General features: G+C 33.9%; 2 protein-coding genes and 1 pseudogene across 2 annotated transcripts; 1 reads left to right on the top strand and 2 right to left on the bottom strand.

The window, feature by feature from the left end:
- The first annotated feature begins 9894 nt into the window (after nucleotides 1-9894).
- LOC134280162 (uncharacterized) lies at nucleotides 9895-16560 on the top strand (annotated as a pseudogene).
- A 901-nt stretch (nucleotides 16561-17461) lies between these two features.
- On the bottom strand, nucleotides 17462-18337 carry LOC134280153 (uncharacterized). The gene is made up of 3 exons (XM_062762584.1): nucleotides 18237-18337; nucleotides 17867-18137; nucleotides 17462-17782 (listed from the first exon to the last, which is right to left on the bottom strand). The coding sequence occupies exons 1-3, from the start codon at nucleotides 18335-18337 to the stop codon at nucleotides 17462-17464; spliced, it is 693 nt and encodes a 230-aa protein (XP_062618568.1).
- Nucleotides 18338-18539: 202 nt separating this feature from the next.
- LOC134280142 (zinc finger protein 862-like) lies at nucleotides 18540-20540 on the bottom strand. The gene is made up of 5 exons (XM_062762573.1): nucleotides 19509-20540; nucleotides 19201-19407; nucleotides 18986-19104; nucleotides 18676-18887; nucleotides 18540-18559 (listed from the first exon to the last, which is right to left on the bottom strand). The coding sequence occupies exons 1-5, from the start codon at nucleotides 20538-20540 to the stop codon at nucleotides 18540-18542; spliced, it is 1590 nt and encodes a 529-aa protein (XP_062618557.1).
- Between the last annotated feature and the right edge of the window lie 2960 nt (nucleotides 20541-23500).

The raw sequence follows: 23500 nt of genomic DNA, 5'->3' as shown, positions 1-23500 counted from the left end.
TAATGTCCGCCTTCACGAAATTAAAGTACGCCCTTTCTTTTACAAAACTGAGACTTTTTAACTATATATATAAATATATAAATGTGTACATATAACTTTTTAATAAACTTTAAATCAAATTTATTTTAATCTTTTTAAATTTGGACAAACCAATACAGAATATGTCCCTTTCTAACTTTTAAAAATGATCACGTGTTTACTTCATCCAATGGGGAACGCGTTGCGGGGTCTCACCTGGCCGCAGGTAGGTATCTGTTTTTACTTTGACCCCTGCTGCGCCACGTGACAGGTTGATAAGAAAAATGAAGACTATCGGGTAAGTATAATTATGTTGTAAAATAATTAAAACAGACTGATGATGTATTTATATTAATTTTCTATTACCATCCTCTCATTGTTTATAAGATAAAGTCCTTCCAGATATATTTTCAAGCAGAATGTTCTCAAATCCAGCAACGTTATCTATTTATCATTCTTCATGTTTATTTTAACTAATTATCATTTCTTGAAGTACTTTTTTTTTTTTTCAATTTTAACCAATGTGTATTGATTTGTTAGGGATAATGTACATATACTACATAATATTATCATTTAAATATAAAAATAAAATGCAAATTGGTTAAAATTGAATTTTTTTTCGAAGCGAAATATTTCAGTTTCTAATTTTATAAATAACTTAGTTAATTAAGTTAATTTTTCTCATAAAATTAAATGCATCTGTCGGTTTATACAATACACGCAAAATCTTGTTTTTAGCATCTTTATAGTTAGGGGGGTGTTTTTTTTTTTTTAAATATTGTTTTCATGATGGTTCAAAATTGTAACTATTTGCTTCAAGAATGAAAGAATAGAATAAGCAGTTCGGACATGTTTAATTGTTTATGAATAGAATCAGTAATCTATTTTTTTTTTTTTTAAATACATGGAGAGAGAACCTTTCAAAATTCCTGAAACTCAGGAATTGAATGCAATCTCATTGTATTGAAGTTAAAATTTTTCCCATGCTATAAAACAAAAGGTGTGAATCCCAGGTGTCTGTTGAAAAGGGCTTCATTGTTTTAGAATCACAGGTGTCATTAAATGTATAGTACACATCCTGTCTCTACCTGAAAGGGGGTATCTCGGTTGCGTTTGATGTAATTTTGACATGCCCCGCAATCAGTGCGATGTCTTCCATCGGTGCCTCCTACCTATTCCCACTTTTTAAAAATCTCAATTCCACCTATTCCTGTTTTTATTACAGTAATTACATCTCACCTTGGATTTACATGTATTTTATACATTTGAAGACAGAAAATAAATAGTTTGAGAAAAAATTATTTATTTTAATCAATATATGCAATACATATACAAAAAAATGCTATAATAAATTTAATTATTTGAAAATAAAGGGTTACAAACCCCTTTTGTATCTTTAAGTGTAAACGTAAAATGGGAAGATTTGTTTTAAAAATGCATTTATTTAAAATGGCTGAATTTTAGAAAATATAATAAATAAATTATCGGGAAAAATCATACATCAGTAATTCAATAAAAATTTCCAATGTTACTTTTAAATATTAGTAAAAAGTCTGATTTAGAATTTCAAAAATCTATTTTTCCTTTCAGTTGTTCATTGATCAACTGTTGATACAGCAGTTAAATCATTTGGTTTACTTAAAAATTCCACCTATTCCCACATAAAATGTTACTTTTTCCTACCTGATTTTCAGAAAGTGGGAATAGGTAAAACGAACCCTTGTATCTACTTAAACTTGCTAATAAACAATGACTATTTTGATTTTTTTTTATTTTGAATACTTATATTTTTAATAAAGGTATAATTGTATAAATACAAAACCTACACTGCCCAGAGTACGGTATCAAGATACTTACCCCGTTGTAGGAAACCAGACAACTACATAAATGTTAGTCTTCAATTCCTCTTATAATATCAGTAATATTATGAGAGTATTATTTTTTACCCAATTATTTTATTTGATAAAAGACGAAAGGTACAATACATAAGCCTCGGGAGAAAAATGAAAGAAAGGAATGGCTAAACTAACAAAAACGCACGAGGGCTAAGCCTCAAATTTCAATTCCTATTTTACATGTTTGACTATCTCTAGAGTGCGACAAAAAGTGTCCGGAAAACAAATTACACAACATCAAAAGTACACACATTCACAGTTATATGTTCAGAAACTACATGCCAGGATGACGGAATATGTACATGTAGCTATAAACTATGAATTTAAATACGATTGCAAGATTGGATTTTTAAAATTATAAAGTTTATAAAATAAAGTATCGTGAATGTGTAAGACAGATTGAGAATACAATGCTGGATAACTTAACGATGAAATCTTCAGATTTAGAAGTTAATCAGAAGAAGCCAGCCAATGTTCATATAATTTAGTTCTATATATTCACTAAAACAAAAGAATTGACCAGCATGAGAAAACAATTTCATGGAAAAAGTAACATTTGAAACGAATCTTAAATTTTTTTTTACCGCAATGACAGATTTTTCCCACACTAGTTTGTATTTTACAAGTAACGTTAAATCAAGTATTTACAACTTTACAATAAACCTCCAAAATTGGTTGAAACATCTTATCTTGTTCCGTAAAGGGTTGATTTTCTATGAATTTTGGCCTAGAAGTCCTTCAGGATAGGTCTGCCCCTTGAAAAAATTATGATATTTTTGTGATAGATTGAGATCAAACTTCCGCCAGAGATCGTTTGTCTCTCTGTAGATGAGGCCTCAACGGGGAGTATGAGATTGAGATTACGTTGTATTTCCATTAGTGAACTTTTCAGAATATAGAGCCGCGTTTGGTCGACTGACTAGGACAGCATGGTATAAAACATGCCAAACTCAGTTCAAATTTTAAATGTACCTGCCGCTCCAGTTAAAACTTAAAGGAACTTAAAGACATGTAAGATAGTGAGAACCCTTATTTTATCGATTATAAATAAAAATACGACATTTCAGAGGCATGTGTATTGTATTTAGATGATACTATAAGATAAATAGATTTGTTTATTTTCCAAATTTTCACAAAAGAGCATGGTTTAACCCCCTCCCCCCCCCCCTGAATCAACCCTCGCTTTGAAATCTTCCGACACCTATGATAGGGCTCTAAGAAGTGTATGTAACTCTTCTATGGCGGAAATAGAATGTACCTTTGAATAGAAATAATGGGCATCACTGCCCTTGAGTTGAAATTCACCAAAAAGAATATAAATAAATAGAACAACAGTTGAAATACGTGCTGATAATTTACATTCGAGGTATCGAATCATTCTGGTGCGTGCCACACTTAATATTATAGTTTTAATTTTTCGCCCTTTCAAAGACTATATTTGGATTTTTTATACGCTTGTTTATTTTTCTTCAAGTCTCTGTCTTTTTGCATGTAGACCTATTCTCGATACATATAGTAACAAGAAATACTAAAAAGAGATCAAATCTTTACATTCCAATGTACAGCTGTGCTATTAGTCCTTCTCTGGGTAACATGTAGTACTGTTTTAATTATTTGAGCTTAATATATCAAGAATAACATACAGTCATGTATACATTTGTTTTGAGTCAATGTTCCCGTTTGAAATAGTAGGGACACATTACACATAACTGTTGTCCTTTGCATGATTTCCAGGCGCGGATCCAGAAATTTTTTCCGGGGGGGGGGGGGTTCCACCTCAGTCAAAAATAAAAACCCAATCCCAGAAATTTCTCGACAAGCAAAAAAAAAAAGGGGGGGGGGGGGAAACTCGCCCAAACTTCAAAAACCTATTTCGTAAGGGGGGGGGGGGTAGTGGTGACTTCTATTGTCTCCAATCTTTCACTCATCATACCCATTTCACCACATATTCGCGTTTATCAGGGGGGGGGGGGGGGGTCCATGGTCACTATTTTCTTGTGTTAGTATATACATTTCTTTACCTGGTAAATTCGACGGGGGGGGGGGGGTCCTGACCCCCCCCCCCCCCCCCCCCCCCCTCTAGATCCGCGCATGATTTCATTTAGGCCTATAATTCACATATATTAATGGCATGATCACGCATTATATACTTAAAATCAGTTGTTAACACAAAAGAATTGTTTTTCAGAGACAAGACATTACATGTACCACATCGTCGGAAACCCACGGGCGATCTCGTCTTTACTTATCACCGGTTCCTACTAAATAGAGTACGCTAGTACGATAGAGTACTTTAGAGTATGTTAGTAAAACAAGCCCATCGATCCCTATATAATTCAGATCCCTATTTATATTGAAGTCAACATTAACATAAAGCTTTTCTCAAATCCTTTGGAAGATAAATCTTTTTTCTTTAATTTTAAAATAATGCACTAATTAAATAACCTATAAATAAAAAAAATCTATCTGCAGTAGGCTACTCAAAAGATTGTAACTTTTACTTGGAGAGGTTACTGCCCTTTGTTAACTCTCCTGTTAAAATTGCAGCATCCTGTTGTGATTTCCAAAGCGTTCACTTTCAAAAAGTCACAAATTTTAAAAAGGTTAATTATGTGTTTACGGAGCTACCAATATGCGGCTTTTGACAGTCACACGGAAATAGGTATGAACAATTACATGTAGGTGTTTAAGGAGTAGAGTATCAAAGAGTGTTTTTTTAAAGACGTACAACACACTGGGGGAGATAACTCTTGCGATTTCAATTGAACGTTTGACGTGACGTCAAATTTAACGTCAAAAATAAAGCGTTCAAATGACGAGTAAAACGATCCCGATGTATATCAATCATAAAAGAAAAATGGGATATGGGGCTTGGCTGTGATTATGAGTACCATACTCAATCCATACGTATTTATTTTCAATTAACCCGATTAAACTCCGTAAAAAAACAAGACATAAAATACCATCCCTTAATGTTTATTTCATTTCATATACAAAAAATTGTATTCTTGATCAAAGCGCAGTATTTTTTTATTCTGAAAATTTTATTTTACATTGCCGAAATTCTCATTATGTACAGTTGGCTATATAACATTCCGATTAATGGTTTATATTATAATTTGTGCATTTACGATATAAATATTTTTTTCTTCTTTAATTAAATAAAACAACAATAAACGGTTATTTGAGTTGTTTTGCTAGGGCACATCTAAGGCATATCTCGCTGAAGAAGCACAGGTGCCCGTAGTCAATTTCAAGTTCATTTATTTCACTCACTGTCACACCAACATCAGACCAGTGGTTCATGAGGTGCATTATATAGATTAGTCGTCAAAATTGTAAGGGAAATAATAAATATAATAAATATAATTATGATACAATAGCATAAATGAGAGGCATAACATGTGTGCAAAGTATAGGACCCCCCGCCTCCACCTTTGAATACATGATCATACTAAAATTCAGATTCGAAAATCACTCAGCGAATGATTACATTTTATGATAATGATTTTCATTTTTAAAATATTTTTAAAAAGATAAAGAAAAAAACTCACATGCATATAAAATAAGATTAATTAAAGGGTAATGAAGATGAATTGTGACATTTTATTGCATATCCGGAATGTTTTAAATTTTCAACTTTTCATACGAATTTTTTGGTTTCACTTCCAACAATTTTAAGTTTTCATCTCAACATTTTTCAAGAAATGCTATCCAACATTTTTCAGGTAGTGCTTTTCGGTAATAAAAACATCAGAAATTCACGTGGGAGTGCATTTATGAAAAAAATGTGAAAAAATAAACAATCAAATAAAGCAAAAATTTTCATCCCAAATCATTTATTGATAACTAAACCGTACGATTCAACAAATTCTACCGCTGAAATTTACGAATATACAAAGAACAAAACCATAGAAGATTGTATCTCCTTGAAATTAATTTTTTGGCAGGGGTGGGCCGACATTTGTTATTTTCTATAGTAAATTATAAAAACGGTCATTCATTTCAAAGCTTTTGTTTACCATGATCCTAACTTTGTACAAACTTGTACAAATGACAAAATATGCATAATACATTTATAAAACTTGTGTGAATATAGGAAATTTGACCAATACGCGAGTTTCAAGATTGTAACTCTCCTGTGATAGAGGCGCAAAAAGTATTTTCAGCGTGGAGGTGGGACAGGTTGTTTCTGTATACAAACGTGCATGAATAAATGGACGATATTTATGGCTTTTAGAATTTATCAAATGTTATAGAAAGATATAGATGTTAAGCAGTAATTCATTTGATGATTTTATCAATCTGCTTTCAATTATAGGGTTCTTGTAAACGAAAGAAACGTCTTTATAAAAACTAACCTTTTTAAAATTATTATACATACATTTTCTAAAAAATAAGTGTTTTTAAAAAGTTATAATAAGAAAAAGAATCAATATGTCGTTTAGAAAGCCGACGTGCAATTATAAGATGCATGTGTGCTGTATTAATTAGAGGTCCAATCTCTTCCCTCATCCTCTCTCTCTTCTCATATCCAATGATATGTTCTTTTTTGTAACGATTTCTTTGTTTTAAAAAAAAATGATGCCTTTACATTTACATGCCTTTACATTTATTCGGTTATTCTCGAGTTGAAGAGTGCATCCTGGCAATCATGAAGTGATGTTGAACCAGTATATCAATGATGCATCCAATATGTAAATATCTGTCCCACGTGGCAACGAAACTCTCCTCCTCAATAAAAGAAAACAAGGCATGTGTTTTGTGTTGCGTATTATGGCTGGTACTGAAAATATTAAGAGGCAGTCCAACTAGGCAGTATTGTATTAATAGGCGGCACATCGAATGTGAAATATTTGATATTTTATTAAAACAATTTTGTAGTCCAAAAGGAATAATGCATGCGAAGATTTGTTTGAAAACTGCTTATTTAGTAAAATATCCCTGTGTTTTGTGTTTTTGAATTCCCCTATTCCCCCCTTTTTTTAAAAAGTGAGTTATCTCCCCTCAAAATCGGAACTCTTCTACACTAATAAAAACTACGCATTAAATTTGGATAATCCAACAAAATAGTGATCATCTTACACACTGCATTTAAACATTTTAAAAGAAGGAAATGGTTTGCAATTTTTTTTAGATAATAAGCGATTTTAAAGGGTCTGTTAGCCCCTCCCCTTTTAGCCAGGCACGTAGCATAAGCTAAAAAATTGGGGTTGTCAAAAAAAATGGGGGGGACTTATGAATTTTTTTCTTACCTAGAAAAGTTGACAAGCAAAGAAAAAAAAAGGAAAAAAAAGTGGGGGTGCCCCCATTGCTACTTTCTTGTTAGCTGGCAAAAACTTCATCAGAAATTTGCAATTTTATGGTACGTTATTGTAATTTTTTCTTAAAATCTTACATGTATAATCTACGGGATACATCGTATTTATGTCTTAAAAAGGATAATTTACAAAATACACGTAAGTTTTTAATAAGCGTTGTGGTGAAACCAGGAAGATGAATTTCGCTAGATGTCAGTTGAGTGTGTTACACACTTAATATAATTGACCATAAGAATGTTTCAAATCAACTTTCATGCGAATTTGATTGACACTGAGATGATGCACGAGGGTTTCACACTTAACAAGTACAGAGAACAATTGTAAATGGGTTGGACAATTGGATATGAAAAAAGTTGTAAATGAAAAATTATTAATAATTATTAATATGTGAATTTAATATTATTAGATACATTTTGTCACAATATACATGTTTGTCAGTTACACGGGGTTTCATGAGTCTCTCTCCTTATATGGAAACCCCCCCCCTCCCCCTCTCTCTCTCTCTCTATGTACTTTTTTATTACTTGGTTACATGAGCACATAATTATTCATTATTCAAAATTTACTTCAAAGTTTTAATACTATATCAGTGAATCAACATTTTACAAATAAAAAACTCTGGAAACACGGTTAATTCAAATGAAATAGGCAGTTAAAATTTGTTCTTTAATAAAAGTTCTATGTTATGACATCAATGTGACAACTTCAGAATTTTAAAGGTAAAACTTAAAAATTTCCAAAAGGAAGGAAATGCGAAGATTTGTTTGAAAACTGCTTATTTAGTAAAATATCAGTGTTTTTGTGTTTTTGAAGATATTCCCCATTTTTAAAAAATTTTAAAAGTTATCTCCCCTTAAAATCGGAACTCTTCTACACTAGCATAATTTCCGCGGACTACGCATTACGATAATCCAACAAAATAGTGATCATTTTACACACTGCATTTAAAAATTTTAAAAGAAGGAAATGGTTTGCAATTTTTTTTAAAATAATAAGCGATTTTAAAGGGAACTGTATTAATACATTTTTATCAAGCTATACAATTAGCCAGGCACGTAGCATTGTTTGTTTAAAAAATAAAATCGGGGGCAAAAACACTTTTGATAGTAGTTCAAGAAAAATCTAAAAATCTGCTAAACACCTTTTTAAAAGTTTTCCTTCTCTCGCTCTATATATAACTTTGCCCAAAATCAGAAAAATCTGGAGATTGAAGGTAGGGGAAAACAAAGAGACCGATAAAGTTTTATCGGAATCCTAGTCTTATTTAGAATATTTCATCACATACACTAAAGAAAATTATTAAACAAAAAATAACTTTAATTTTTAAAAAATCTTTGCCTTTTTAGCTCACCTGACTTGAGCTTTTCTGATCAAAATTTGTCCGTTGTCTGTCGTCGTCGGCGTTGTTGTCGGCGTAAACTTTTCACATTTTCATCTTTTTCTCAAGAACCACTGGACCAATTTCAACCAAACTTGCCACAAAGTATTCTTAGGTTAAAAATTCAGAGTTTGTTCATTGTGAATGAGGGAATATTTTCCAAGGGGAGATAATTGTGTATAAGTGAAAAATTAATGGCATTTTTCAAAAATCTTTGATACTCCAAAGATAAAACTCATGTGGAAGCTCTCTCATGTAGTGTTTCACACTTTGTTCAAATCATGACCCCGGGGATAATATGGCCAAATTATTTTTAAAGTTTTACATATAAAAAATTCACTTCTCAGGAACCACAGGAAGATTATTTACATTTGGAAGCATCCTCATGTAGTGTAGATTCAAATTTGTTCAAATCATGGCCCCTGGGGGTAGGGTGGGGCCACAGTGGCCGATCAAATTTTTACATAGGAATATAGGGAAAATCTTTAAAAATCTTCTCAAGAACCACTGGGCCAGGAAAGATGAAACTTATGTGAAATCCTTCTCAGGTAGTGTATATTTAAGTTTGTTCAAATCATGACCCTTTGGGGTTGGAAGGGGGTGTCAACATGGCTGATCAAAGTTCTACATTGGACTAGATAGGGAAATCTTTTAAAATCGTCTTCTCAAGTACTTCAAAGCCATGATTAGTGATATTTATGTGGAATCATCCTAGTGTAGATTCTAGTTTGTTCAAATGGAGGGTGGGCCACAATGGGGTATAAAACATTAAAATATATATATAACAATCTTCTCAAGAATAGCAGTCATGATTAGTAATACAAGTATTTATATGAAGCATTTTTGGGTAGTGTAGAATTAAATTTGTTCAAATCATAACTCCTAAGGGTAGGGTGGGGCAATGTCATATGCTGTATTAATATGAAGGCAATCTCAAGAAGTATTAAAATTCAAGCCCCCTCCCTTCAGTGAACGTTTCAGTTCTGATCTGATTTGTGCTTCTTCCTAGCCGATTTGTTCAGGTGAGCGATGTGGCCCCTGGGCCTCTTGTCATAATTTTGTTTTGTTTTAAATGGATCTTAAGAAATGTTCACAATCACAACAAATATTTTATTAAAAAATCGTCTGCAAATAGGATCCCTCAGATGGTTGAAATGTTGACGTGCATGTTGAATTTGCTACACTACACCCAATTTCACTTGATTATCAGGTGTAAATCGTCTACACCACGTGTAGTAAGGTGTAGACAAATTAAGCGCGCCCTTAATAATAAAGCGTCAAAATGACGAGTAATAACAATTGTAAAAGAAAAATATGAACTTGATTGGGATATGAACTTTTTTGATAACAAGTACCATACCCAATCCATGATTATTAATTTTTTTTAATAAACCTTTATATTATATAACTTTGTGAAATTTGGTAATCTGATGGGTCAATGATGGGTCAATACGAAGTATTATTTTTTAATAACGACCGCTGAAAGCGAATAATGACTCGCACGAGCTGCCTCGTTTTCACTTTCGCTTTAGCAAGTTGTAGGTGAGAAAAATTTAAATGATATAATGAAGAACTCTGAGACTAAGAATACAAAACAATTACAAGCATATCTGTGAACATTTTTGGGAATACTTAGCACATAGCATTTCATGGTTGAATTCGACTTTTGACGCTGTTTCCGCGATTACGGAGACTAAAGAAAATAAAGACGAGCGTGCCATGTATGATTATTTCTTTCCGAAGAAGTCATATAGAGCACAACATCTGATCCAAAATATGCAAGTACGTAATGAAGTTCTGTTTCTGAAGATCAAAAAACATTGGATCGTCGTGGGCTGTGCTCATATTATAATTCTGTGCTTAAGGTAGTCAAAAACACGTTTTCTGCAAATTTCAAGAACATTGCAATTTTTCAAACCTGTTTTTCAATATCTGGATTCCCAAAACGTTATTTTATTAGAAAATGAAAGCAGCTTTATTTTGATGTAAGAAATGAGAAGGAGGAGGATATTTAATTAATTGATACAACTACAGGGCCATTTTATGCATAAGATGGCTCTTGTCCTTTGTTAAGTAGAAGAGTTTTTTGTCCAATTTTGCCACGTAAGACATGCTATAATTGTTTGAATTTTACTTTGCATTAATTATTTCAATTTCCAGTATTATAAGAGTGATATTTTTATAATGTAAAGAAAATGTTAATGCCCCACTAAGCAGTATTTGTAAAATTTGTATAAAAAAATGGTGGTTTGATAATCTAATCTTGGTGAGTATTCTCTTATATCTATCATCAATAGGTTTTGTTAAATTTTTACAGCCATGTTTGGTTTACAAAACCTTTTGGATGTAAATAATGGACCAGTGTATTCCAGTGATGCTAGAAAAATTAATTTGTTGCAGACTAGCTAGGTTATTACGGCGGAAATGTCATCTCGAGAAAACTACCGTTGACCAAGGCAAAGTCGATGTCAACAAGGCATTTCGAGGGATGACATTTTTACGTTATCCTCGCTAACCTACAACATTTTAGTGGGTCATATGAGTTACAAGGACCTTTTGCTATCTGTTTGTGTTCGTCGTCGTGCGTCATCTTTTACTTTGCTACACAGCTTCAATTCTGCAAGAGTTGAAAATCATAACAGCCATGTTTGGTTTACAAAACCTTTTGGGTGTTAATAATGGACCTGTGCAGTCCAGTGATGCTAGAAAAATTAATTTGTTGCAGATTAGCTAGGTTATTACGGCGGAAATGTCATCTCGAGAAAACTACCGTTGACCAAGGCAAAGTCGATGTCAACAAGGCATTTCGAGGGATGACATTTTTACGTTATCATCGCTAACCTACAACATTTTAGTGGGTCATATGAGTTACAAGGACCTTTTGCTATCTGTTTGTGTTCGTCGTCGTGCGTCATCTTTTACTTTGCTACACAGCTTCAATTCTGCAAGAGTTGAAAATCATAACAGCCATGTTTGGTTTACAAAACCTTTTGGGTGTTAATGATGGACCCGTGCAGTCCAGTGATGCTAGAAAAATTAATTTGTTGCAGATTAGCTAGGTTATTACGGCGGAAATGTCATCTCGAGAAAACTACCGTTGACCAAGGCAAAGTCGATGTCAACAAGGCATTTCGAGGGATGACATTTTTACGTTATCCTCGCTAACCTACAACATTTTAGTGGGTCATATGAGTTACAAGGACCTTTTGCTATCTGTTTGTGTTCGTCGTCGTGCGTCATCTTTTACTTTGCTACACAGCTTCAATTCTTCAAGAGTTGAAAATCATAACAGCCATGTTTGGTTTACAAAACCTTTTGGGTGTTAATAATGGACCTGTGCAGTCCAGTGATGCTAGAAAAATTAATTTGTTGCAGATTAGCTAGATTACGGCGGAAATGTCATCTGTTATTTCGATGTCAACAAGGCATTTCGAGGGATGACATTTTTACATCTAACCTACAACATTTTAGTGGGTCATATGAGTTACAAGGACCTTTTGCTATCTGTTTGTGTTCTACTACTTGAAAATTATCACTGGTACTGAAATATTTATATCCTTTCGTTGGCTATACTTGATTTAATACCCGATTTCGAGAATTCTTTCTTACTTGTTTTCAACGAGTGAGAGTCTATTAAGTATGTAGATCATTTGCCTTTTATTATTTTTTAGTTATGTCCTATTTTTGCTGTTTTAGGCTTCTTTTAATAATCAGCATCATTTCCCTTTGGTGGAGGACCTTAGGAGCACCAATCGATGGGACGATTAGACCAATATCGGATGAAAGATACCGCATCATTTACGGTAATGTTTAAAAAAAACAAGACATATTCTGTTACAACTGGATGTTTTTATGCGCCCGGATCGATAGATCCGAGAATATATTGTTTTTGTCCTGTCTGTCTGTTTGTTTGTTTGTTTCATTGTCCGCAGACTTTAACATTCGCCAAGAAAGATAAAGACTTCATATCTGAAATCTCTTAGTGGAAGTATGCATAAACACCCTTTTAATTAAAGTATGAAATCAAGATGTGTTTGTGAAACACTGATGCCCCTGTATGGCAACATAGCAAAGATTAAACTTTTCTTAAATGCAACTTTGATTAATTTGTACCAAAAATAGGGTATTCTCACTGGAAAACAAGTGTTTAATTTGAAAGTAAACCAATGATAAAGTTTTTTCAATAAGTATAAAAATCTATAAGGTCAAGGTCACTTTTATCGTTTTCTAACGTTTTAGCTGGTTTAAAATTACTTAAAAATTGGTCAAATTCCCTTCATTATTACAATGAATACCTTAATTAGATTGGAATCGGCATGTTTTGTGCTCTACCCTACGTCCTGTTGTCCCATTCAGACGACTAAACGCGCCTCTATTTTGGAGGGTTCCAGTATTGGAAATAGAACATATTCAGAATTGCTTTACATTATTCACAGCCCACTTTTGATAATCTCCTTGATTTTCTTTTACCATCGGGTTCGATACCATTCTATAACTATGAATTCAATTAAATTGAGATCGGAAATAAACATAAAGGATTTGCACATTTTGTTGCAAGCGCTCTCGACAACGTTAGTCCAAATTCCTTGAATACGCATGCTCTGCTTCACGGTCGTGCATTCTGGGAAACTGTGAAAACTACTATAGATAGACCATACGACAACAATTTCGTTGTATCACGTTGTAGCTCAATTTTTCCGTGTTTTTTTTTCCTGACGGAAAAGCCTGAGTCATTATATGATTGTTCTAAACAAAGTCAAGGGAGTTTTTTTTACGTCTTAGCACAACCAATGATAGACTCTAATTTCTGATTGGTCAATTCAGCCAACTTTACAAATTACAGAAAAACGAATTTACACGAAAAAGTAACGAATAAATCCATTATTTACATATACTAAAAAAATCTGATGTGTTTGGCTTTTAACCTAACATTTCTTGGCAAAGATGACCAAAAAGGACCACGCTACTTCACATCTTCACATTCGGAACTCTCTGGATTTCTTTATATAACATACATTTTGAGTTATTTTCTTTATTCCTTTTAACTCCCCTATATTGCAAAGAAATTCTATACTTAAACCAGCTCATACAATGCCTCAATCGGCATCTTCTCAATATTATGTACAGTCTCCTCCTCTCTAGTAAAGGTCATAAATGTTCCGTTGCGCGAAAATTCCAATAGGTCAACACCCCGTATGTGTCCATAAAATACTATTCACAAAACAATTATAACTTTAGTTTATCACTTTCCAGCCTCGATAAAAATTAAAGAATTTAGCAGAATAAATCATTTGATCACGGATCCTTCCTGTGTTTAAAAATTGTTACGGCGCTAGTTCACCTATCTTTTTTAAAAGATAAACTTGTTTTAATGATAATCACAACTTCAATAACGTTTTGTAAAATAAATGCTTGTTTGTTTAATTTATGAAAAATTCCGTTAACTTATACCTGCCAACTGAAACCACCACTGTATTCTCTTTTCTGATATTTAGATGTTGTTTACCGAGATATATTTACATCCACTGAATAATTTCTCCTTTATTTCTTAAGAAAACCCATTGCGTTAATCACTGCATGAACTACAGTAGGCATGTCGCCTGTACAGATTTCTTGAGTAGTGACTGTTCCACCAATGAAATGTATAAAGACGTTCGCATCATTAATACAATAATTAATCTTTTAAATCCTACTTTAAATGATTATTTAAACAGGTATAAATGTAAGCAATAAATTGTCCTTCTTTGTTTGTTATTACTGGAATTAACGGTCGCAGCTATTGCAGAAAAAAATACATAACCCGCGTAATTATGTATTTTTTTCTGCAACAACTGCTTCCGTTAATTCCAGTAATAACAAACAAAGAAAGCATTTTATTGTTTAAATGAAAATAGACTTTGAATTACATCTATAATAACTATTTTTGTTTATAAATACTCTTTAGTGTATCATGTTTAAATAATTCACAAGTGTTCTGATAGCAAGTTGTTTTAAATTAGCCGATTTTTCGATGCTTTATGGAAATTGGTTAAAGAAAAATAACTTACGCACTGCGTCATAAAATCTTCATAAATAACCATTGTATATTACGGAAAAATACTACTGAAACATATATTTTTACGTTCCGAAGAACTCAATGTATTCAAAAACGTCTATGTTTCATATGACCTATGTGCGAGATAACCAATTAATGTGACCAAATGTATCAAAATAATCCATAACTGTGTACACAAATTAAATAAATTTTGTTGCCGCGAAAGCAAAGTTCCCTGTTCACTGCCTTCCCATAATTTCCCGCATATATCGGATTTCTTTTTCTGATAATTTTTTATATGCATTTATGTAAACCAACTTAAAGGACCGAGCCTCTCGAGAACCGATACAGCCCATGACTTATTTGGTTCGTAAAAATGCGCTTGAACGAAATTTAATTCCCGTTGGGGATATTCCTAAAGACGGTAGCTGTCTCTTTCATTCAGTTGCACAATCGCTCTCTAATTATTTACAAATCGGCCTTAATCAGCAAGATATTAGAGATATCGTGGTAATTTGGCTATGGAGAACCCTGAAACACCGGCAGGCGACCGCTTTTCACACTTTGTACCTAATTTAGACTGGGATACCTATTTAGAGGGCATACTGGGTACCGAATGGGGCGACCACATCTGCATCACGGCCATCGCGAATATTTAATATCGCAGTAGGTATTGTGTCGAGCTCCCAGTTAGACTTAAGATACATTTTGCCTTTTGATCGTCAAAATAGGGAAAATCTTTTACATATTTATTTAGGCCATGAGTTCGAGTTTCATTTTATAAGGTTAGAACCGATACCGGGCACGCAGGCGGATATTTGTATTAATGAAGTTAATTTTCATAATGTTAATACAGTGTGTATTCCAAACAGGGATCTCAACTGTAACAAAACAACACAGATAATAACAATGTTCACAGTAATGATTTTTCTCACTATTCGTTACAGGAAGTTCAACTTGAACCTCAACTAACAGATTATTCTAGTGATTCGATTCTCCATACATATATCCACCAACGACAGTTCGTTATCTCCTCCGGTCAATGTAAACATAAAACCTTCGGCTTCAAATTCCTGACAACGAATTATTTCAGACTGCAAATGACCACATCGATTTTGTTCCGCCAACATTGGAAACGCCGACTTTGCAACGCTTTTCCCCAACAGCAATCTCCGACACAAACAATCTGAGCTCCACAGAGAAAATTATTTCCCCCAAGTCTTAACTCATCATTTTATTTATCTCCACCTTCTTTATCTCCAATTACAGATAGGATAAACGATTCAAATTTAGACAACAGCCACCAGTATTATCACCTGTCCGATTAAGGTCTAACGCGCGACCCCCTAAAAAGTTTACACCAAGTGATTATGTCAGGGCTCGTAAGCAAATTTTTCCGGAAACAGAAAATGTAAACCAAAAGCAATTCACTGATTTACCTTACTTCATTCAGCGTCATATTTTATCCTTTGTAATATACAAAAATTTTAACATGTTTTTGACTTTAATAAGGGTTTCAACACACTTCAAGCATTTGCTAGGCACCCTTCATAAATTGTGTCCTAAAGTATACTTAAATGAAAATGTCATGTTTTTATTGGAAGGTAGGTCAGTATTCGCAGAGGGCGTAAGGCACAACTGGTCTGTTCGTCAGTTGGGCCGTGTGTCGGGTTCGGGTAGTGGAGTAATGATGGAATTACCGATGGAATTACGGAATATATTGCGACCGATTTCTTCCCGGTGGATTAATGGTTACATCGAGATACTGGCAACAGCAATCGCCGGATGGTATTATATTGTCGATTTTAAATTTAAAAAGTAACGGATAAAACGTGAAAAATATCCTTGTATATACGCGTTCAATATCGTGCTTATTAATTTATTAATTTTCAAACACTGTCAGTATATGGTGGTATGGCCTTTTTTCTCTGAAGGCTTCCAGTTGGAGCCACCATTCGCGCCAAACACATCATTAGGGAAAATATGGTACGACCTGTCTCCTTATGAGCTGGTTTCCAGTTGGAGCCACATTCGCGCAAATCTAGGTTAACATGTTACAGAAAAAAATATCTATTTATTTATTTATTTATTTATTTATTTAAATAGAGTATAATATATTTATTTATTTCAAAAAAAAAAAAAAAAAAGACTCTTAACAGGAGATGCCTCCACGTGGCAAGAGTTGGGCAACAGTTTTACTGGCAGAACTCTCCTAGAATATACTATAAGTCTGCCGACAACCCTTATTTCAATATTTCTCTACTAACAATAGTCACGTGATTTTTATTCAATATTAACTGGTATTAACTTTTAAAAACTTGGTACAATATATGATCGATGCACAACAATTTTAAAAAATCTAGATTAAAAACAGGGCAGGACACTTTGAAAGCCTCCACAAAATTAAATTGTCAGAAATATTCTAGAAATGTGCGTGTAATATTATTATTTTTTATTCATTCGTTTTGATCTCGGGATCAAACACGGATAAGCAGTGCTGTTTTTGGTCTTGCATAACGAAGTAAAAATTTACATTTGTTTTCAGCGAGACACTTCTCCCCTTTCCAAACAAAATGCTATGAACATTAATTTAAAGTTGTTTAATATTGAAGCTCGCAGAGTTTTTGAAATAAAAAAAAATTCACTGGTCAAGTGGACCAGTGATTTAGTGAAATTCACTGGTCCACACAAATATTCACTGGTCCATCAGCATATTTTGAGAAATTAAAGTTTACAAATTAAAAAAAAACTAAGACATTGTTTTACTTTCATTCCAGTTTTAATTCAAGTTATATTTCATAGGAGAATACATGTCTCATTCTCTTTCAACTTCAATTTCTCTCACTATTTCTTTTAATAGCATTTCATTCTCCTCCACACTTTGCTCATATTCAATGTCACTTTCTTCTTCCTCACTCTCCTCTTCTACATCACTCTCCTCTTCTATATCACTCTCCTTCTCTGCATCACTCTCCTTATCCAAATTTATGTTCCCCTCTACTTCTCTTTCTACAACTGTCTGAATTTCAGTTTCTTCTGCCAAAGGTAAACTATCTCTGTTCACTGTTTCTTCACACTGTTTGTTCTTTTTGCCTCTTGTGTATGTTGTTTTCCTTCTCACACCTTTACCTGTCAACTAGTTAAGAAAGAATAGTTATAGTGCAAAGTGAAGACATTTCTTAATAAAACTAATGCTTAAATTTTACACAAATTTAATTACCATCCATTTATCCACTGCAGCCATTGGGTTGAAATCCTTTATAGTTGGTGATTCTAGCCGAATGAGCATACAATCATTCAAATGTCTCTCATTAAGCCGATGTCGTCTGTCAGTCTTCAGCAACTTCATCTGATTGAAGGCGGTTTCGTTTAGGACACTGGTAGGTGGAAGGCTGTGGATCAGGTCCAAAATATGTAGCACATTTGACACACCACAATCAGAAAGTCTTGTATGGATGTCCATCCAGGGGGTTCCTTGCAATGCTGAAAATCTAAGAACAGTACCATTTTAGAAAACTTGTAAACATGTTCAAGAATATAACTGTAATTAATTAATTAATTGTCAAATTTTCTTTAGTTTAGAAATTTACCTCTTGTATACCATACACTTTAACATCTGCCATTCTCCAGTGATGTCTGTCACATCAACCCCTGCTTGGTCTAAATTTTTCTGAAGTGTTTTACCAGACATTCAACTTCCTTGACTCCAAAGTCTACAATGCATATTTATTTTACTTTTATTTATTTATGTAATGCAATACATCTTTAGTTAAGTGATCATTGTTGTATTAATTTTTTTCCAACAAAAATATTTTCAATATTGAATTCTGTTTGAAATAAAATAAAAACAAACACCAGAAATATATTACCTTTCAAATCTGTGGTTAGTCTTCTCATGATAAAAGGAAATAACCTAATTGAAGAACAAAACCAACAAAAAATATCAAAAAATGTTAACAGTAGTGTAGTAAATGTGAAATGAAAACAGCAACTCTAATTTAACAATATGACAAGATATATTATTATTACCTGGTTGGTTATCAACAGGCCAATTCTTTAAACTTCCAATCACTGTGGAAGCCAGTACTTCATCATTAAGATCTTTGTACCTAAGATCAATGTGTTTAACTATGGCCTTCATCATCTCTGACCCCTTTTTCTGGACATCAAACACGCTACCCTTCAGATCATAACCATGATACATCTTGGTTTCTACCAACTCTCTAATTGGCTGACTTGAGCTATGAATAAATTGAACCAATTTAAAATTAATGACAATCATGAACGAGCTCAGAGAATTTTTAAAACTAATATTTGTATGAACAAGATTTCAAAATACCTTGCATCAAACTGTGTAAGAACTTCCTTTGTTGATAAGATAGCATCTTTTGCATCTGCAAGTGTTATATCTCTTTTCTGCAGTATCAATGACAGCCTTGCCAAAGGATTGATAAATTCCTGTTTAAAGTAAGATAAAAAAATTAAAAGATTTTTCATGTACAAGTACCTGTGTGTACATGGTGCCTTTAAAGTATTATAGCAAACATGTGTTACCTTAAGAATTGAGGCATAGACTATAATAGGCAAACTGTGCAACAATTTTGCAATGCCCCCAGCTTTTGCATTCTGATGGGAAGTCGTGTCAAGATGAGAGATGAATGCAGGGTAAGTCCGAAAGAGTGTTTCCAGTGCCTTCTTGAGATGAGGAAGCCATCTGCTGCCCCCTACTCGATGTGGCATGGTCCCCTTGACGTCCAAAACCTGTATAATATACAGTAAATTTAACAGAATTATAATATATCTCAGAATTAAATAATATTTTAATTTTATACCATTTTATTATTTAAATTAAAAAATGTTACCCTCATGCATTCCCTAAGGTTCTTTTTCTGCTTCGCACTGTTTTTATAGAAGTAGAATAATCCAAGTAAGAGAGTGGACAACTGAACATAATTCTTGTCGTTTCTGAAGACGTCCTTGAAAGCTAGCTCCATCCTGTGCGCCAAACAATGAACACCAATGACTTCAGAGTGTTCTCTTTGAATGAGGGATATGAGTCCATTCTTACGGCCCATCATGTTTGAGGCACCGTCACTGCCGAAACCTACTAGTTTATGCATTTGCATCTGTAAACAGTTCTCATCCATTTTCCTCTGTACAAAGTTGAGTAAATCGAGTGCACTATATTGCGACCGTGGTTCTCCTATACAAAGAAACCTTGTTGTTATTTTCCCCATCATGCTAAATCTCACAAACAATGTCTCCTGTTCAGTAGTACTATCGTCCGTGGAGCCATCCATAGTTATGGAGAAAAACTTGACTTTCTCCATCAAAGTGCTCAGGTGATCTTTTTCTGAATCTGATATACATTCCAGAAACCCCGTTGCTGCATTTTGGTTATTATATGTCACCCCATGCACTATCCCCTTGGCCTCATCCAGTTCATTCAACCAAACAAAGTCAGAAATGGGTCTGTTCTTTTTAATCAGGGCGTGGATATTCCTGAATTTTATCTCAATGTGTTTTCTAATTGATTGGTTTAATGACAGTACACATTTATGGGCGGTTGTTGACTTTTTCTTTGCATCCTCGCGTGACTTTAAGATATCAACTGCTCGAATATATTTACTTTTTTCGTGGTCTGACACTGCAGAGAGGCGAAAATTTTTGGAGCCAGAAATAAAGCTGTGCTTGCCTGCCTTCGTGACGGTGTTCCCAACGCTTTTGCATGCCGAACATGTCATCCCAGCATCCTCGCTGTAGTCCAGCCAGTCACGCCCTTCTTGCCATTTCTTTTTGAACTCTCTAACTCTTTCCTCAGTTTTTCTTTTCGATTTCGGCTCTTCTTTTTCTTCTGATTTTCTTTTACAAAACATAGGCCATGTGGCCGCCATTTTTTTGGTCTTAAAAACGCTTGATTTTTGTTTCTACCACACACTCAGATTCAAGCGTTTTGACGATCTCGCAGATAAACTTAAAAACCGAAAGTCGGGAGGTTAAAATTCCGGAAAGGTCGAATTTATTTTACCGGTCCCTCGGACCGATTATATGAGGAAAATTACCGGACTTTTGAAATATTTACCGGTTTTGCCGGTAAGACCGGCGGATTTCAAAAACTCTGAGCTCGTATTATTTTTAGGTACACTGAATGCTTTTAATATGTTTAAATCATGAAAAAAAAAATCCAGTTTCATTTCAAACTATGGACGTTTTGCAAGTACTGTAATTACTGATAATTATTGATATTGGGACAAGCTATTTATCAAGACAGCGAACTATTTGTCTCTCTGAATTCCCTACAATCAAGACATTGATAACTTTGTTTGAAACCATTTATTAAATCCAATCTATTATGTATTGTTTGAAACTCAACGTGATGATAATTCGTCGTGTTTCATCAGACGATATACATTTGTAGTGGCTGTCGTTACGGTTTTTTAAAACATTTTTATTGGGCTGGGGGGGGGGTTAAATTATTATTCCTATTCGTATCCTCTTCGTAGAATACATATATCGCTACAATGACCTTATACATGGACATGCATGTGAGATGTATTCCCTGATCACTTAAAACAGGTTTATTGTTATTTGGGTAGGTTTTCTCCACACTTTATTATCTTAAAGACACATTACTGAGGGCTGTGTCTTTCAAATCTACACGCACGGGAATTTTTGAAAGTCCTATTGTATTTACTTTTCGATAACAAACTGAATTAAATAGATTTCCAACTTTCTTTGACAACATTGTGATTAATCTATATATATAGATATAGGACTCAGTTTCTGCGTCATCGATTACGAATTCGTGTATGAAGCGGTAATGAGAGTTAATCGTCTTATTGATGTACGAACAAAATTTAAATTAGGAGTAGCAGTAATGATGATATAGTTTAACAGTTATTTTGAACTCCCAGCGTACTTCAAGTTTGAGGTTGTTTAAGGCATAATTAATAACCAATTAGCCGTTTATGATCGACACGGTAATTGATTTCAAAGCAAAATTAGTATAACTTCAAAAAGTTCATTTTTTAAGATCATATATAATAGCAATTTTTTAAATTTGATAACTGCTTTTTAATCATAGATGACAAAAAAGGTAATCATTATTTAATTACATAATTTGCCTCGAGTTTGTTATAACTGTGAAATTTGTGATTTTATTTTATAGCCACCATGAGAGTCGCCGTATTCGGTTCCTCCTACGTGAAGCGAGCTTCAAGCTTTACAGACTTTGTCATGCCATTTGAAGTCGGGTGGTTTGGAGTTGGTGGGATGACAGCTTCTCAACCTTGTCCAAATATCATCTCCAAGATGTTGAGGTACAACCCGGACATCGTTGTAGTGTGCTTAGGGGGAAACGACATTTCCAGTGGAGCCGAGGCGTCAACAGTCATTGACTGTCTGAAGAGCCTTTTCGACCAAATTAAAGTCTTGAGTCCCAGCTGCAGACAACCCGAGATTTTCTTCTCAGAGATTGTTTCTAGAGGAAAATTTCGATTTCCTTTGCAGCGTGAGGAGTTTGATGCAAGGCGCAGAACTGTTAACAATAAGATGAAGAAAATCCTTGGCCGAACCTACATCAGAATAGATGTCAAATTTCCCAGACATTACCTTCCCGATGAGATCCACTTCAACGAGGCGGGAACAGTCCTCTTCTTGCTTTCAATAAGCAAGACCATCAAGAGTCGCTCCTAGGAGTTGACAATAAACGGCCCTTTTAAGGGCCATTAAATTATTCGAAAAGATACCAATGAATACAGACGTAGAAACGTCGCACTTAACGTATTTACCCTTTTATTTTACCGAACTTCTCGGTAAATGAAAAGGAAATACGTAAACTTATATAAAAATACACATAAAGTATATAATACACAAGCATAACCTATTTTTTCATAATTCCCGGACATTTCGGCACAAGTGTTAGGTGCTCGAACTTCTGTTTAAACTCGTCATATTTCGTTATATCTACACAAAACCCTTTAGTTAGACTCAAGCGGCAAACCACAATGTTCATGTTATGAGGCAACAAACTGACATTACTTGATCTGTTATTAATAAAATATATATCATAAAAATCTACACATTAAAACAGTGCACGCAATATTGCAGGCGCGTATTTTATTTGAACAACCGATTTTTTCATACATAAATTTAATAAGTAGCCTTTACGAGACAATTACCGGTACTTAGGTTAAAGCACAACAAATATTTTGAATCTCTTTCTCTCTCTCAGACATATCTTAAGGGGGGTTTTGAACCCCCCCCCCAATTCCATCCAGATCCGCAAAGTTGCATTTCTCTTTATTTTGGCACACTATAAAAAAAATGCTTTATCCTTGTCTGCTGCAGCATAAATTTCGTATTTGTGAGAAATTAAAATTTTACATATAACGAAAATCCTTATATTCTCTGCGCTTCAAAATTCGTCAATCAGGATTCGGTCAGATACAACATTGACACGATTATTTATTCAATTTCAATTTTTATCATACTCCCGCTTGAAAAGTGGGAGGGTACATAGAAATCGGTATTTCCGTCCGTCTGTCCGTGTGTTACGCTTTGGGGTACCCATCTCTTATCCGCAACTCCTCCTCTCATACCACTGAAGGACATTTAATGAAACTTTAACAGATTTTAATTACATATTGCCATTGTGTACTTCCTATTTTACTTTTTGATCTGATGTTTATTTTTGATTTTCCAGAGCAAAACATGGACACTGCCATTATATTCATATGGGAGGCGGGGGGTATCATTTAGTGAGCTCATTGCTCACAGTACCTCTAGTCTATATTGCAATTTTGCTAAGCTTTTGAACACTAAATATATAAATATTCCCTGCCAATGTAAAATA

The sequence above is a fragment of the Saccostrea cucullata genome, unplaced genomic scaffold (genome assembly GCF_032062105.1).
Source record: "Saccostrea cucullata isolate Sc308-1 unplaced genomic scaffold, CSIRO_AGI_Scuc_v1 ctg936, whole genome shotgun sequence".
Taxonomy (NCBI): domain Eukaryota; kingdom Metazoa; phylum Mollusca; class Bivalvia; order Ostreida; family Ostreidae; genus Saccostrea; species Saccostrea cuccullata.
This window is presented reverse-complemented; position numbering and strand designations above follow the sequence as displayed.

Excerpts from the sequence above, each read along its gene's own strand:
- LOC134280142 (XM_062762573.1), bottom strand. The coding sequence starts at position 20,540 with ATGGCGGCCACATGGCCTATGTTTTGTAAAAGAAAATCAGAAGAAAAA. Across the intron at positions 18,888-18,985 it reads CTTACACAGTTTGATGCAAG|CTCAAGTCAGCCAATTAGAG; the intron begins GTATTTTGAAAT and ends ATTTATTCATAG. Across the intron at positions 18,560-18,675 it reads GCCTGTTGATAACCAACCAG|GTTATTTCCTTTTATCATGA; the intron begins GTAATAATAATA and ends TTCTTCAATTAG.
- LOC134280153 (XM_062762584.1), bottom strand. The coding sequence starts at position 18,337 with ATGTCTGGTAAAACACTTCAGAAAAATTTAGACCAAGCAGGGGTTGAT. Across the intron at positions 18,138-18,236 it reads AAGTGTATGGTATACAAGAG|ATTTTCAGCATTGCAAGGAA; the intron begins GTAAATTTCTAA and ends TACTGTTCTTAG. Across the intron at positions 17,783-17,866 it reads CTGCAGTGGATAAATGGATG|TTGACAGGTAAAGGTGTGAG; the intron begins GTAATTAAATTT and ends TTTCTTAACTAG.